This window comes from Mustela erminea, chromosome 6 (genome assembly GCF_009829155.1).
Source record: "Mustela erminea isolate mMusErm1 chromosome 6, mMusErm1.Pri, whole genome shotgun sequence".
Taxonomy (NCBI): Eukaryota; Metazoa; Chordata; class Mammalia; order Carnivora; family Mustelidae; genus Mustela; species Mustela erminea.
This window is the reverse complement of record NC_045619.1, coordinates 104,653,831-104,668,551: the sequence shown is the minus strand read 5'-3', so window position 1 is coordinate 104,668,551 and position 14,721 is coordinate 104,653,831. Positions and strand designations below refer to the sequence as shown.

The 14,721-nt window shown below is 49.7% G+C and overlaps 1 protein-coding gene across 1 annotated transcript in view; it reads left to right on the top strand.

Moving 5' to 3' along the window:
- The window catches only part of PRMT8 (protein arginine methyltransferase 8), a 101,388-nt gene extending 87,767 nt beyond the window's left edge, over positions 1-13,621 (top strand). Inside the window, exons 8-10 of the mRNA XM_032349095.1 lie at positions 3,230-3,380; positions 11,877-11,998; positions 12,750-13,621. Of these exons, the coding sequence (XP_032204986.1) occupies positions 3,230-3,380; positions 11,877-11,998; positions 12,750-12,833 (357 nt within the window). The 3' untranslated portion in view covers positions 12,834-13,621. The remainder of the gene's footprint in view (positions 1-3,229; positions 3,381-11,876; positions 11,999-12,749) is intronic.
- The last annotated feature ends 1,100 nt before the right edge of the window (positions 13,622-14,721 follow it).

The following is a 14,721-nucleotide window of genomic DNA, read 5'->3' as shown; positions in this document are numbered from 1 at the left end:
AGCGGGCCGCCTTCGCAGATGGCTCTACCCCTATTGCCAAAAATCAACTGCCTCCACTGTCACCATTTTATGTCATGTCATGTCATGTCATGTCATTTTAGTGAGCTCTATGCCCAGTGTGGGGCTCGAACTCACAACCCAAGAGTTGCATGCTCTACTGACTGAGCCAGCTGGGCACCCCTCCATTGTCACCATTCTAATGTATAGCGTCATCACGTCTGTCTCAAAACCTTTTGCTCCTTTGGGGACCCCTCTTAAGATGCAAATGTCTGTAGGATGTAGTGAACCCTGTCAGCTATCAGAGGAGTCGATAGCTGACAGTGGTTGATACACACGTCTGGGAGCAGGACTCTAGGGAGGTGGCACTCCTGATCCAGGGGGATGGTGTATGTGTGAGCGCATGCCCTGAATGTTGTGAAGAAGTGAGGGGCTGCCCAGAGAAAGGAGCCATGTCCAGATGTGTCCCAGAGCCTACCTTTGGGGCTCACTGCTTGTGTTCAGGCCAACAGGTCCACGATCTGTAGGTAAGCCATATGGAGTCATGTAAGGTTTTGGATTCAGAGAGCAGTGCAGTCTGAATGGATCTGAGGGATTAGGGGGTTGGTTTGGAGAAGAGGCCTGGGGCTGGGGGAAGGAGCTCTGTCGAGCAGGGAAGCCAGTAGGGAGAAGACCGAGGACTGTCAAGTGCTAGGTTACACAGCGGGAATACACAGACCCATCACGGGCAGTCTCTGCCCTGAACTCCAGTCTGATGTGGGTGGGGGCAGGGAGCAGGCTGCTGAGACAAGCCAGATGTACCGTGGAAAGATCAGGCGAGGCTGAAAGCAGAGGAACCAAGAGAAAAAGAAAATGAGGACCTTGGAAAGAGCCTGGAGCCTGGTCGTCTGGCCCTGGCGAAGAAGGAGATGGTAGTCGGTGAGCATGGGCACCAGAAGCTTTGTGGGCTATGCCGATGCCATTAACATATATGGTTAACCACATCTGCCTCTGGGTTGTAGACCTGAAGGAACCATGGGCAGCCTGTGGCCAGAGGGCTAACGAACGTCATATACGCTGGCAGGTGCCATGCACCAAACGTAGCAGGATGTCATAGAATGGAGGACCCTACACTCAGTGTCCAGGACAAAAGGAAATAGGAGCATGAGTGAGAATGTGGTGAAGGGAGGGCTTGGCTGACTTTGTGCTGTCTGAGCCAGCAGTGTGCTTTTTGAGATCAGAAGCTGCTGCTAGAAGTATGTCCCAAACAAGGAGGGTGGTGGAGTCAGAAATCATGACTTATGAGAAGTGAATGAGAAAACAGACACAGTTTATGTTGGAGAAGAAAAGGTTTAGGGGGCCCCTGTGAGGTGGAAGAGGCATTAGCCATGGGTGGAAGTTACAGAGACTAGTGGGTACTCTCCTCACTCATTTTGAAGAGGGAGCTGTCCATTGGAGATGTCAGGAGATGGAATCAGCTGCCTGACAGGTAGTGAGCACATCAATCCCACAAAGGTGTTCAAGCCAGCACCAGATGGCCACTCCCCAGGGAGGTTACCAAAGGGGCCCTTGCACTGATGGTTTTCTAATCCCATCAAATTCTGCATGCTTGACCCATGGCTTCCCATTCCCCTGATTCTTGTTTCCCATCCTTGGTTCTAGAAGCACAGTAAACTTACATCTGAGGTGACATCATCAAGAGGCTCCCCATTTCCCTACATCTGCACTTCTACCCTGTTCCCAACCAACATATCAGATCTGCAGCTTCCCCCGGAAGACATGATGGCTCCACATTAGAACAGGGCTCTGATCAGACTTGCCTCCTTGACCAAACTTCTTCCTCTGTCTCTTTCAAGTCCTTGGAATGCTTTGGGTCTGCTGTTCCTTTATTTGTTCTAGAAATATGCAGAGATAAAAGCCATTTCTGTTACATCATTCTGTGTCTTCCCTGCTCTAGTTTCCCCACCTTCAGACCCTTCTCCTAATTATCCCCAACACATTCCATCATCCGGGTCTCAGGAGAACCCCCTTGGAACCAGTCCAAGCACAAGAGTTTCTGTCTGGTTCTTACAGTCTTCCTTGTGTAGCAAGGACAGAGGTCCTTGCTACACAAACCCAGCAATGGGAAGCTTCCTTAGACCTCACGGAAAGCTGTCTGGATGCCTCTAAGGCTCTTGGAAGGTTTGCCCTGTCTCACCAGAGCCAGCAAACAGCAGGTCAGCATCCTTCACACAGAAAAGAACAGCACATCGCAAACTGTCTTTCATTATACTTGCTCCCCACGCAACATTGATTTTCAGCTACTTCCCAACTGAAATTGTTAAAATTATTAGTCCTTTGTGTTTTCCATTCCCCAGTCAGAACTGAAAAATTCTTACTTATTTCTCTCCCTTTTTTCTTTCTTCCTTTCTCTTGTTCCCCGTTCATCTCCCTTCCCTCCACCTCTCCCCCTCTCCCCTCCCCTCCCCTCCCTCCCTTCCTTCCTTCCTTTTCTCTCTCCTTCTTTCCTTCTTCTCTTTTTCTCTTTCTCTCTCTCCTCCCTCCCTCCCCCCTCCCCCCCTCTTTCTTTCATCCAGGCTTGGTGTAGATGGTCGGCAGAACTTTCCTCAGTTCAGCCTGTGACTGTAGTTGGGCTCCTACCTTCACTCCCAAGATAATACTTAGTGTCTCCTCTTGCTCGGAACCTGAATATCAAAAAATGGGGAAACGACTAATCTGGTTCACCCAAATCCCTGGGAGGGCTTGGAAAAGCACCAATCAATCTCTGTGTTGATCCCAGAGGTCTGAGCTGCCATCCCCACCCCACCCCCACTCAGAATTTGTATCCAGGGGATGCTAATGCCCTTCATTTGGGGCCGCACTCTGAGAACCTCTAGATGAGGGAGCGATGCTGAGCTAGACTGCTCTGAGGCCACTCAGTTCGGTTCGGGAAAGCTCTGTCTCATTCATCCCCCTCTCCCCTCTCCTTCCCTCTCCTCCCCTCCCATTCCCAGAAGGCTGACCTTCCTAATTCTGTTCCCCTCACATTCAAATGTGTTTGCACCATTTCCTGAGCATACCCCACCGTAGAACAGATGGAGGGGGTCACTGGGAGGGCGGTGGGTGGACTGGGGAGCCACCCCGAGGGTAATGATCCCCCCCGACCCCGAGAGAGTCTACCGTGGGTGGTCTTCCAAGGGAAAGAAGCTGCTGACCAGGACCCAGACCTGGTGGCGGCGCTAAGTGTTGGCATTCTCTTTCCTCCGGGCTGCAGGAAGTGGACATTTATACGGTGAAGACGGAAGAGCTGTCGTTCACATCTGCCTTCTGCCTGCAGATACAGCGAAATGACTACGTCCACGCCCTGGTCACCTATTTTAATATTGAATTTACCAAGTGCCACAAGAAAATGGGGTTTTCCACAGGTGAGCCTTTTGCGGGCACTCACTCCAGACCCTCCTCTGCCTCCATGTGGAGGCTTTGCAGAAGTAGCAGAGGCTGGCCTTGTCGTGGGGACAGGACCTGGGGCCAGAGCGGGGGGCCCTTGCTTGGCATCTCATAAGCCTTCTCCAGCACTTCCCCAGGCTTTTGGCTGCCAAAGGAGAAGGTAGATGGTAGTGAGTATGGTAAGACCAGAGCCGAGAGTGCATGTTGGGCAGGGAGAGGCAGAGGCGGACGGCCCCATTTTGAAGGCACATTTGTTCACTGAACATCTACTAAGCATATTCCGTGCAAGGGGCAAGGATACAGAGTGGAGTAAGGTTTCCCTGTCTTCACTGCCTCGCCCTCCCACAGGATTCAACGGGTCTCCCTAGGCTGCAGACCTAGGAAGACCATGTCTCCCTGTCTCCTTCCTCTTTGCTGCTTCTCCCCCAATCCTTCCTTCATTAAGCTCCTGACACTGTTCCCCAAAGACCATCTGTGCTCTCCCCCCTGGCCCAGCTTCAGAGGTGTTTCATTTCCTGCAGCAGATGAGCCCAAATTTCTTAGCCTGGTAAATGGGGGTTCCATGACCCAGCCCTAGCCCACTTCTGTCACCTCATTTCTCACTGCCCCTTCTTTGCTTTGCTGTCCTCCCTTGTCCCTTCACTGCACACACAGCCCAGTCACACCGAGCACCTTGCAGTCCCCGAGCTTAGCAAGGCTTCTTAAGTCTCTAGGCCATGGTCTCTGCCCATGCCAACCCCTGTTCTAGGTGTGTCATAGGGACAGGAAGATCTTGTCAGAGACTCTTGTCATCTCCTTCCTCCCATATTTGTCTGGTAGGGCTGCCATAACGAAGTACTACAGACTGGTGGCTTAAACTACAGACATTTATTTCTCACAGTTCTGGAAGTTCAAGGTATGGGCAGGTTTGGTCTCTCCTGAGACTCTCTCCTTGGTCTGCAGGTGGCCTCCTCTTCTCTGCGTCCTCACAAGGCCTTTCCTCTGCTGCTGCCCTCATCCCCTCTTTCTGGAAGGACACCAGTCATACTGGATTAGGGCCCACCCAAAGGTCTTATTTTAATAGTCTCTTTAAAGGCCCTATCTCCAAATACAGTCATATTCTGAGGGACAGGGGCTTAGGGCCACAGCTCATGAATTGTGAGGGACACAGTTTGGCCCCAAACACCTCCTGCATCCCACCCCTCATCTGGCCAACTCCAGCACAGGTCTCATCTCCCACCTCAGCTGTTAATGGATGCCCTCCTCCACTCCTGGTCAAGGTTAGGCATCCTCCTTGGGGCTCCCTAATATCCTGTGCTTATGTCAGTCAGTCATGGCTCTGTAAAAAAAAAAAAAAAAAAAAGTAAAAAATCAAGGAAAAAGTTCTTTTTCCATTGCATCTCAACTCTGGCTCAGAGACATATGTTAATGATTTCTTTTGTATCCTTCCCAAACATTTCAGTGGTGGAGAAGCACATGCATACCTATATACACCTTTGTATTTTTGGCTTTTTATTTGAAATACTTCTCATATAAAGTTGCAAAAATAGTACATAGAGTTCTGTGAACCCTTTGCCCAGCTTGCCCATGGGTGGCATCTTAGGTAAGTACAGTAGCACATCCCAACTACACCTTTTTTATGAGACTGACGTGCTACCTACTGCGCTAACGAGGCACCTTCAACTACACCTTTTTTAAAACACCGGTTGGTTCATATGAAATGCACAGCCCTCTGCCTCCTTGTCTTTATTTAACAATATACCCTGGAGAGCCTTGCACAGCCTCACAGGTGTAGCTAGTATTTTTTTTTTTTTTTGAGACAACTACATGGGATTCCTGACCCAGATGTACCATTGTTTAGTCAATATTTTCACTCATTTTATTTAATTCTCAGTCTCCCTGTGGGCCGGGGTCACATCTCCTGAGTCTCTGTCCTATTGCCATCTGGAGGACTGCTTGGCTCCCAGTAGGTCCTAAACACATTTCTGTCCAACGAGTCTATCAAGATCCGAGTCCTGCCCTTGGGAAGATGTTCCTATTGATCACGCCTGCAAAATCCTCCCGGGAGGTGGGAGCACATCGTCGGGGGCGAGGGAGCTTGCATGTGGCAGGGGTGAGTGGGTTCTACAAGAATCTGAGGATATGATTATTCACTTTTTGGAGCCTTGGTGACAGTGATCCTCTTTTACTTGTGGACAGAGGGGCAAAAGACTTCTCTAACCCCTCCTATAAGGATTTTTTCCAGAACTGGTGTCTCTTGACCACCAAGACCACAATCTGCTGGTCCCCACAATCTAGAGCAGGGCTGGTACCCCCCATCTTGGGGAAAAGTGGAGACCCCCCCAATTTGGGTCAATTTCAGCTACTGCCCTTCTTAGAGGGGCAGCAGATGAGATGGCCTTCCTGGTAGTCAGGAGGGGGTAGGGAGGTTTTACCTGGCCCTTGAAGGGTGGGTGAGACTCAGCCTCCCCCACAGTAATGGAGCAGTATGGTAACAGCGGGAGGGCTGAGCAGGAGCCTGCTTGAGGACCGTGCTGTGACTAGAAGCTGGGAATGGAGCCATCGCACCTGGGCCTGCCTCTACTCTCTCCAGGATGATGCCTCTCCTGGGGCCTGCCCTGCTGTAGGTGACGAGGAAGGGTACTAGGGGTGCTCTGGATAAAGTTCTTCTTATAAAACCTAGGATCTAGCCCTATAGCTCACAGCCCATCGCTCCCTCTTATCTCTTCCCTGAGTTTATTTCCATTTCTTGAGGTCAAGCAGATAGCCTGCTGGACCCCTGTCCAGAGATGGCTCTGTGGTGGCAGGGACAACACTCCTGATGCCCCCATATGAAGGAGGATTGTTTAATCTCAAATTCAGAATCAAAGAGGTCAGCCCTGGGCGGAGGGATGGTGAGGATTTGCTCCCAGCATTCAAGTCTCCATCCAACCCACTGGTGCTGTTTCACCTTATTTTGTGGTCACAGCCCCACTGTAGTTCCTCACAGGTCCAGGGGAGAGAGATGATGAGGATTGTGTTTCCTAGGCTCAAAGACTAGGGGTATAGACCAAGGTCTGAGCTCACTCATCTGACTTTTTGCAACTATGATGTTATGTAGACTCCTTTTTGCACAGAACCCCAGAAACTTAGGTCTGAAAAGTCACCCAGAGGTCCTACAGCCTTCTGTTCTCCATGCCTTGGTACAGAGATTCTCAAAGTGTGGTCTGTGGCTGGCAGCATCAGCATCACCTGGAAACTTGTTAGAAATGCAAATTCTCAAGACTTACCCCAGATCTTCTGAGTCAGACACTCTGGAGTGGGACCCTCCAGGTGACTGCGATACACAGATCAGTCTGAGAACTACTGCTCCTGTTCATGACTGCTTGAACAAGATGATGGTCAATGCCTTTCTGGAAAGATAATTCCATATCCTTACTATGATACGCCGTTTTTTCTCCTCAAGGTCTTTGCCTTCTGGCTGTTGTAGGTCCCTCTCGCTGCAGCATCCCCATATGGTTAGAGATCAGAGGAAATAATTTGCTTATCTGCTTCCTCAGCCACCTGGGAGGGGTGACCACGGGGGGTTTTGCTTCCAACACGTGGCATACATTTTTACCAGGTAGTGTGGGTTTGGTAGTGGGCTTTTCAGACTCTCTGCACTCTGACCACCCAGAAAAGACGATTTACTTTTTGTTTTTGAGGACCTCAGATGCACAGAATTAGATTAATCCTAATTCCTGGTTCATAACATCGTTGGGTCAGGCACTGTTCACTTTTTGCTAGTTTATTTATTAATATAATGAACACCTGTGAACTCACCACTAACTCAGTAACTAGAATGTAAATAGTATTATTAACTAGAATGCAATAGTAACTAGAAAGAAATGTATTACTGTTATTAGAATGTAAATGCATTAGTTAATGTCAAGAAATGAACTATTACTACTAATTAGAATATAAATATTAACCTGAATTACATTATTAATGGATATAATGATGCTATTTATAATGAATAAGTAAGTTAATTCACAGCCACATAATTAATCCCTGTGAGCTCGCCACATAACGAAATGGATGCTCCGTCCCATCCCATCACCCCCCCATATTGCCTCTAGATGAACATTACTCTGAATAATTTTGTACTCTTTATCCCCTTGCTATTTTAAAAGAAAGTTTGATCACATCTATGTGTATGTCAGAACACTGTATTGTTTGGTCTCAGCTATTTTCAAAATTCATGCAGAGTGTAGCCTGCGGTATGGGCCACCTTCCCATCAATTATCTGCCGAGCTTTCTGTCTCAGCCCCGCCACAGCTGGCTCTGGGGGGCCCACTCGAGAACACATCACGTGGTGTGCAGCTTGAAAACAATCCTTGTTAATGGCTCTGGCGTCTCCTCTCTGCAGCTCCAGGCAGAAGCTGTTGCAAATGGGCACAGGAGCCCAGCGTTCCAGGCTGTGCCTGCCAGCGGGCATGGCTGCCCCCCCATCCTCAGTGGGTGGGGGCAGGATGTGGGAACTGGGACCCTTGGGACAGTTGGAGAGGGTGGAAGGGCAGTTGCTTGAGTAGAAAGCAGGCCTGGGTTGAAGTCTTTGTTTTTCCAGGAGTTCGCCAGGTAGGATGGCCAGATACAGGAGATGGACCTTGATTAGGTTACATTCTGGGACTCTGGCTTGTTATCTGTGAGATGATGTGGCTGGACTGCGATGCCCAGCAACCCCTTCCAGCTTTGCCATCCAGTGACCAGGAGTCAATGCAGCAGGTCAAAGAAACTTCTTGGTGCATAGTCTTTCATTCTCCAAAAAGCTTCTGATCCTCTAGGAACTATATTACAAATCGATAGCTAGAAAATATTCTAAATTTCAGGAAAAGCTACCAGGCACTTGGACACTGGGAAGTAAAACGGGAAGCAGGATTCCACTCCCTTTCTGAAAGCACTGGGAAAAGAATTCTTGAGAGGGGCCCTTGCCATTCGTTCCCCCAACCCCCTGAGCTCTACTGTCCTTGTCCTTGGTCATGAGGATGACCCAGTGGCCTGAGTGTCTTCTCACTGAGGCTGCAGGATGTGAAGAGGAGGCAAGGCTGTACAGGTTGCTGTTTCCCATATTTAGGACCATAGCTGGCACATGAAAAGCATCCTGAATTGATGTCTGTTGAGTGGAGTGCCTGCTGGGGACAGTACTGGTCACACTCACTTCAAAATATAGAACAAAAGCTGTTCACAATCCAGAGCCCAGAGAGACTGGGAAGGGGAGGGAGAAAAGGGGAGGTTGGCGTGTGGGGTCAGGGTATTAAGAGTATAAAGATATCTTCATAACAGGGAAAACTGAAAATCAGATACATGACTTTGAAGGTTACAGTTGGGGCAGGGGAGGGAGGGTGGGCCTTATTCCCTGATGAGAACTCTAGATGTCATCCACAGGCCTGTGCACGCTCATCCTTGCACCTGCCACCATTCTAGATGCTTCCCTAGGACATTCTGCACTACTAGAAGGAGGCAGCGTATCTTTGCAGGTCAGCACCATAGATCATGGATAAGCAAAATGATATCTACCACTTCCCATAGTGATGATATCAGAATTATATCATAATGGCTTATTATATTATAATGGCTTAGCAATACCCTCACGTTGGCTTAGTGTGTTGTACAGTGACCATATAATTTATCTTTCAATTAAGGACACTTTCATAGTGAAAGGGAGAACTCTTCATAGTTAAACCACAAAAACAAGTAACCTGGAGCTGTCTATGGTCACCCTTTGTATCCCCTTTTCCCTTGTCATCCCATCTAATCCTCAAAGGATTATAAATATCATGCCCCACATTCTATAGATGTAGAAAATGAGTGCGAGGGTCATAATGCAAACACATGGCAATGGGGAGGCAGGAAACTGGGCCTGCTGTTGCCTCATTAAATGTCCTTTCCACTCTTGCCCATCCAGAGATGTTACTAGACGCAAAGACTGGGTTCGCAGCATGATTTCAGCCATGCTGTGTGTCTACAACACCCGGGGGGAGATGTTTAAGTCTTGGCAAGTCTGCCCCCTTCACGTCCCCCCAGAATGACCAAATTCAAGTTTCTAAGAGTAGAGTTGAGACATCTGAGTAATCAGTTTCTCTTGGGCATCTTGATGGAGAATTAGTGTTTTTGAAACCTGGTTTAGATAATTAGTCCACAACCAATGGACCCATCACAGAAATGAAACGTTTGGGGAGGTTCTCAAACTTCTGATGTTGATGTCAAGGGGAAAAAAAAATCACTTTCATCCAACCCAAGCCTGGGATACATTTGGACAATCATCAGACACACCTAGGCTTGATGGCTGCCAACCCTGAGCCAGTGAAATCCCTGGGACTCTCCTAAGGCATCTGATTAGGTGACAGAAGGAAGCTGCTTGAATCTCCTTGCCTGAAGGTCTTTAAGAACAGGAGAGACACCTGTCTGAGCTGGTGTAGGAGGAAGTGGGGGCGAGAGTGCTGTCAGTCATAAACTGCCATTCTCCACACACACCAGAGACTATCTTTTGACAATTTATTTAGATGTAGTTGGTAGGGAAGGTGCTGGAATGCATGGACATTTTCTGTAGATAGCAGTATGGCTTAGAGGCCACAAAGGCTGGTATGTTTGGGGATCTAGGATCTAAGAGGCACAGACTGCATATTCATGATCCTCCTTTGATTGTTTCTAAGTGCTCAGGGCAGGGTGCTTTTCCCCCACCACGACCTTGAGTTTGCACTGATTTCCCAAATGCACACATTGAAGGTTACACAAGTCTTTAACCAAACCACTGACATTTGATCAAGCCAGATTATTGCAAAGGGTGAAGAAAGACAGACCCTTCACCACCATTTAAATAGGTCTTGGGGTTTGTAAGATCTCAGAAGTGACGTGGTCTGACTCAGCGCTTGATAAATCCCCTTAGTGGTTGTTGTAGGCACACCTCAAGACTGGACTTTGGGTAGCTGAGATGATTGCAGAACAGCCCTAATTTTTCCCGATGGATTGAAAATTTGCAGACTAGTTATTCCAGTGACTAGCCTTTGTTCTGCCTCCAATGCCATATATAAGGCCATGTATGAGACTATCCATATGATGGCTTTTGAAAGGCGCTTATTATATTCTCCCAAGTCTTCTCATCTTTAGCTCTGGTCCTAAGCAAAGAGAAAATCAGTATCAAGGAGTCCTGCATCCAGGTGGGGGAAGGTAAGACCCTAACAGGCCAAGAAGAACTTAACTATAACAGGTTCCTCTACTACCTATAGTTTTCAAAGCCTCCACTGGAATTGAACATCTATAGTACCTTGAAGCGTAACAAACTTATTTGGGTTTTTGCCCTCACTCACTTATTCAGTACTTATAGATCTAGCAAGTATAGGTGCCAAGGAAATCACAGTAAAGAAGCCTGGCCTGGCACCTGTCCTCAGAGACACTGGAGTCACATAAGCTCAGGGTGGGCCTTGGGCAAGGATTCCCAGAGGAAGTGACCCTGATGGTTGAGGGAGAGCCTGCTGAGGCGCTGAGGAAAATGGCCCATACACAGGACCCCTCATTTGGCTCTTCAGCATGTAGTGTGTCGAGGGAGAGGCTAGATTGGATTCAATGGCTAATACAGGCAAGGCCCCAGCATTGGTCTGGCTTTGGATCCTGCAGGAGGCGTGAGCTGTGTACCAGTGGTGGGTCTGTGGGATGAGAATTATCCCACATTTCCTTTTTTTAAAGATTTATTTATTTATTTGAGGAGGAGAGGGGCAGAGGGAGAAGGTGGGAGAGAATCTCAAGCAGACTCTCTACTGAGCATGGGGTCTGACATGGGGCTCAATCTCATGATCCTGAGATCATGATGTGAGCTAAACTCACCTTGGTTGGTTAGTTGGACGTTTAACCAACTGAGCCACTCAGGCACCCCATCCCTTTTCTTTTTGATCCAGTTAGGAGGATACTGCTGAAACCCCACAGCAGGCTTGGGCCAAGGAGACTAGGTTTAGTTCTGGGGCAGAGAAGTGGCAAGGAAAGCTGTGTATAGGACGGGCTGTCGGTGGGACATGGGTTTAGCTATGGAATTTGCATACATGATGTCACTTAAGGGGAGCCAGGATAGCTTACCTACAAATCTGCCCATTACACTGCTTGAATGTCTTCCCTCTGTTGAACTAATTAAAAACAGTAGCATTTTGAGTTTCATCTGCATTAATGAGTTCAGTTGCTGAGAGGGTACACATCCCACCCCTTGGAATGAACTTGTGATACCAGCGTCTTTCTCTTCTGATTCCCTGGAAGATCAGGAGCTCTGAGAAGATGGAAATTCGATGGAAGCAAGAGCACCGGGGCTGAATGAGGGTTTCTGGGGCAGCAGGCTATAGGGGATGGGCCCTGATCCTGCAAGAGTGCTGGGTGTTGGTTCAGTGAATCCCAGAAGAAGCCCAGCAACTTCTAGGCAGGGTCTCGGCCTCAGTCCTTCTGGAGATATCTCCTGTGACCCTTCCTTCCCACCTCCCCTGTTCTTGTCCCCTCAGCCCCCGATGCCCCCTACACCCACTGGAAGCAGACTGTCTTCTACTTAGAAGATTACCTCACTGTCCGGAGGGGGGAAGAAATCTATGGGACCATATCCATGAAGCCAAATGCCAAAAATGTGGTGAGTGCTGAAGCCGTATCTGCCTGGGGCAGGGTCAGAGAGAGGAAGGGACCCATGGAGCTGGCTCCCCACAGCTCCCAGGACCCTCTTGCCCAGGTGCCCGGGTGCCTTGTGCACCAACAGACCAGGTACTGGGGGAGGGGCAGTAGAAAGTCAGACTAGGTGTCACTGAAGGCCTCTAGCTGTGGTCTCTTAACACTCAGAGATGAGAGATTTTTCTTCAGGCCCAGCTCTGGCCTCTCAGCCTCGAGGACAGTTTCCAGTTCTTCATCCGGGGTCTTTGGGCACAGAGGCTGTGGTTCAGCTCATTTAGAGCAAGCCAAGAAATAATAGCTTCTGCTGGCCTGGAAGATGTTCGGATCACCTTTCTTCAGCGGGCCTGGTGGGTCGGGGATTGTGCGATTCTTTCTGAGTAAGGGCAGGTGCGAGCTTGTGTGTTGAAAGAGTCTGAAGAATGTTCTGAGGGCTGTGCGACGGAAGACTCAAGCACCCCACTCTGTTTTCTCTCAGGATGACCTCAGAGGGAAGGCTTCTGTATTATAACAGGAAGGGTTTAGGTTCGAAATCAAAGCACTTCCTGTCAGGATAATGAGACACCAGAATAGATTCCCAAGGGCTGCTCGTGGGAACCCCTTCGCTAGAAAACCTTAGAAACAGGGTAGTCACCCATCCCCCTGCTGGCAGGAACCGGTGGGGGAGGGGGCGACTCCCGACCACGCTAACCCCAGGACCCTTCACCCCTCCTTTGCAGCGAGACCTCGATTTCACGGTAGATTTGGATTTTAAGGGACAGCTGTGTGAAACATCTGTATCTAATGACTACAAAATGCGTTAGCACACGTGGGAAGCTGCAGAGAGCGAGCAAGAAGAGAAACTCTTCCCTCCATCTGCGGCTCCGTAACAAGGACTCCACGCTCGAAAACCAGAGTTTTAAATTCTGCCTTGAAGATTGGTGAACTCACCAGGGCTCCCGTGGGCCCTGCCACGGGACACAGAGCCTCCAGCTCCCCGGCTCTTCTCTGGGAGCCCTTCACTGAGGCTTTGCTGTCGCCCACACAGACCAGCCTCCAGTGCTGGGGTTGGGGCCCCGAGGATGGGAAAGTGCACACGTATACCCATTGTCCTCCTTAACTGTGAATCCCCAGAACTTCCAAGTTTTGCATGCTGCAGGCATCTAGGACAGACTGCTTCACTAGAACCTGGACACGTAGTGTCTTTGATAGCGTAAGCCAGATCACCCGTCTGTGCGGCGGCGTGTGCATGCGTGCGTGCGTGCGTGCGTGCGCGCCTCCAGCAGACCCATTAGTTTCTCTGCCCACACCACCTGTATATGCATGCATATACAACCACGTGGGTATACGTCTGTGTTCATTCAGGGTGTGTGTGTGCGTGCGTGCGTGCGTGTGCATAGAATATATATTACTCTCAGAGGAGATTCTGTTGCTTTCGAATAGGAATTTGTTTTGTGATTAGTTTCCCCCTTCCCCATCCCTTACAGATGTTAAGCAGCTATGAAACGTTCTCTGTACCAGCTCTGGTCTCCTTTTGATAGACTGTGGCTCTGAACCCTGAGCATAGTACCACGCACTCTGTTGGCGCTCAATAAATGCACATGAGAGTGAAGCGGTGGCCCGGCTGTGTTCTTGGGGCTCTGGGGTGGGAGGGCTCAGGGTGGACATGAGAGGCCACACTGGAAGGGGAGATCCGAGGAGCAACAGATGCTGCTGCAGGTCCCCATAGGGCAGCTCGTGGTTGAAGCCGCCATGACATCAGGCCTTGTCCAAGGTCATGTTCCCTGCCAACCCTCCAGGGGGTGGGAAGAGGGACTTAGCGGTGAGGTGGGAGGACATGAGCTAACCAAGAACACTCTAGAACAGGAAGCTACCTGTAGCCTGGAGAGAGGCCAAGCTCAGGAACCAGATAATCTGGGATACATGTCCTGCTGGGAGGGCCTGGACAAAGCAGGAGATGGTGGTCCCGGGTCCCTGGGGAGAGACTGGAGCAGGGTCTGAATGAAAAGCCAGTGAGGAGATTGTTCTTGTCCGAGGTGCTGAAAGTTTGCAGCACCGCACAGGGGCTCATCCCTGCTCCCTCAACGTGGCCAGTGACATGCTGGCCCTGCTACTCTCCGCGCCAACAGGAGCTCACCCACCTCAGCCGAGGCCTTCCCACTGAGCCCCGGTAAGACACTGGGTCCCAGGATGGTACCGCAGGTTCCCACTGCAGCTTCTACCTCCAGCATGGTTGGGGTGCCCTCAACATCTTCAGACCTGCCATCTCTTAGATTCTAGACTCTGGTTCCATCATGGAGAGGGCAGGACCAGGCTAGAGAGTTCTGTGGCTGCAAACAATCCCCTGAGGGCAGGGACCCAGGCCCTGATGCCTTGAAGATTCAGTTGCCAAGGAGTCTGAGGGCCTGCTTCTTTGCCCTGTGGGAGGAAACAGGGCCTGGATCCTGAGCCATGGGGGTGTAGGTTTGCCCCCATGGGCCTTGGGCAAGTCACATCACCTTATCATGGCTGAGAAAAGGGGGCTGGACCAGGTGAATGTTTTCCACACTGTGTCCTGGGGAGCCCTCAGGCTTAGGGGAGCAGCCAGGGTCAAGGTGGCCAGAGCTCTGGATTTCCCTCTCCCCAGGTTAAAAAAAGAAACAACCCAATGCTTCCCTTGTCTGTTTTTAATTTTCTTTTTTTTTTTTTTTAAAGATTTTTATTTATTTATTT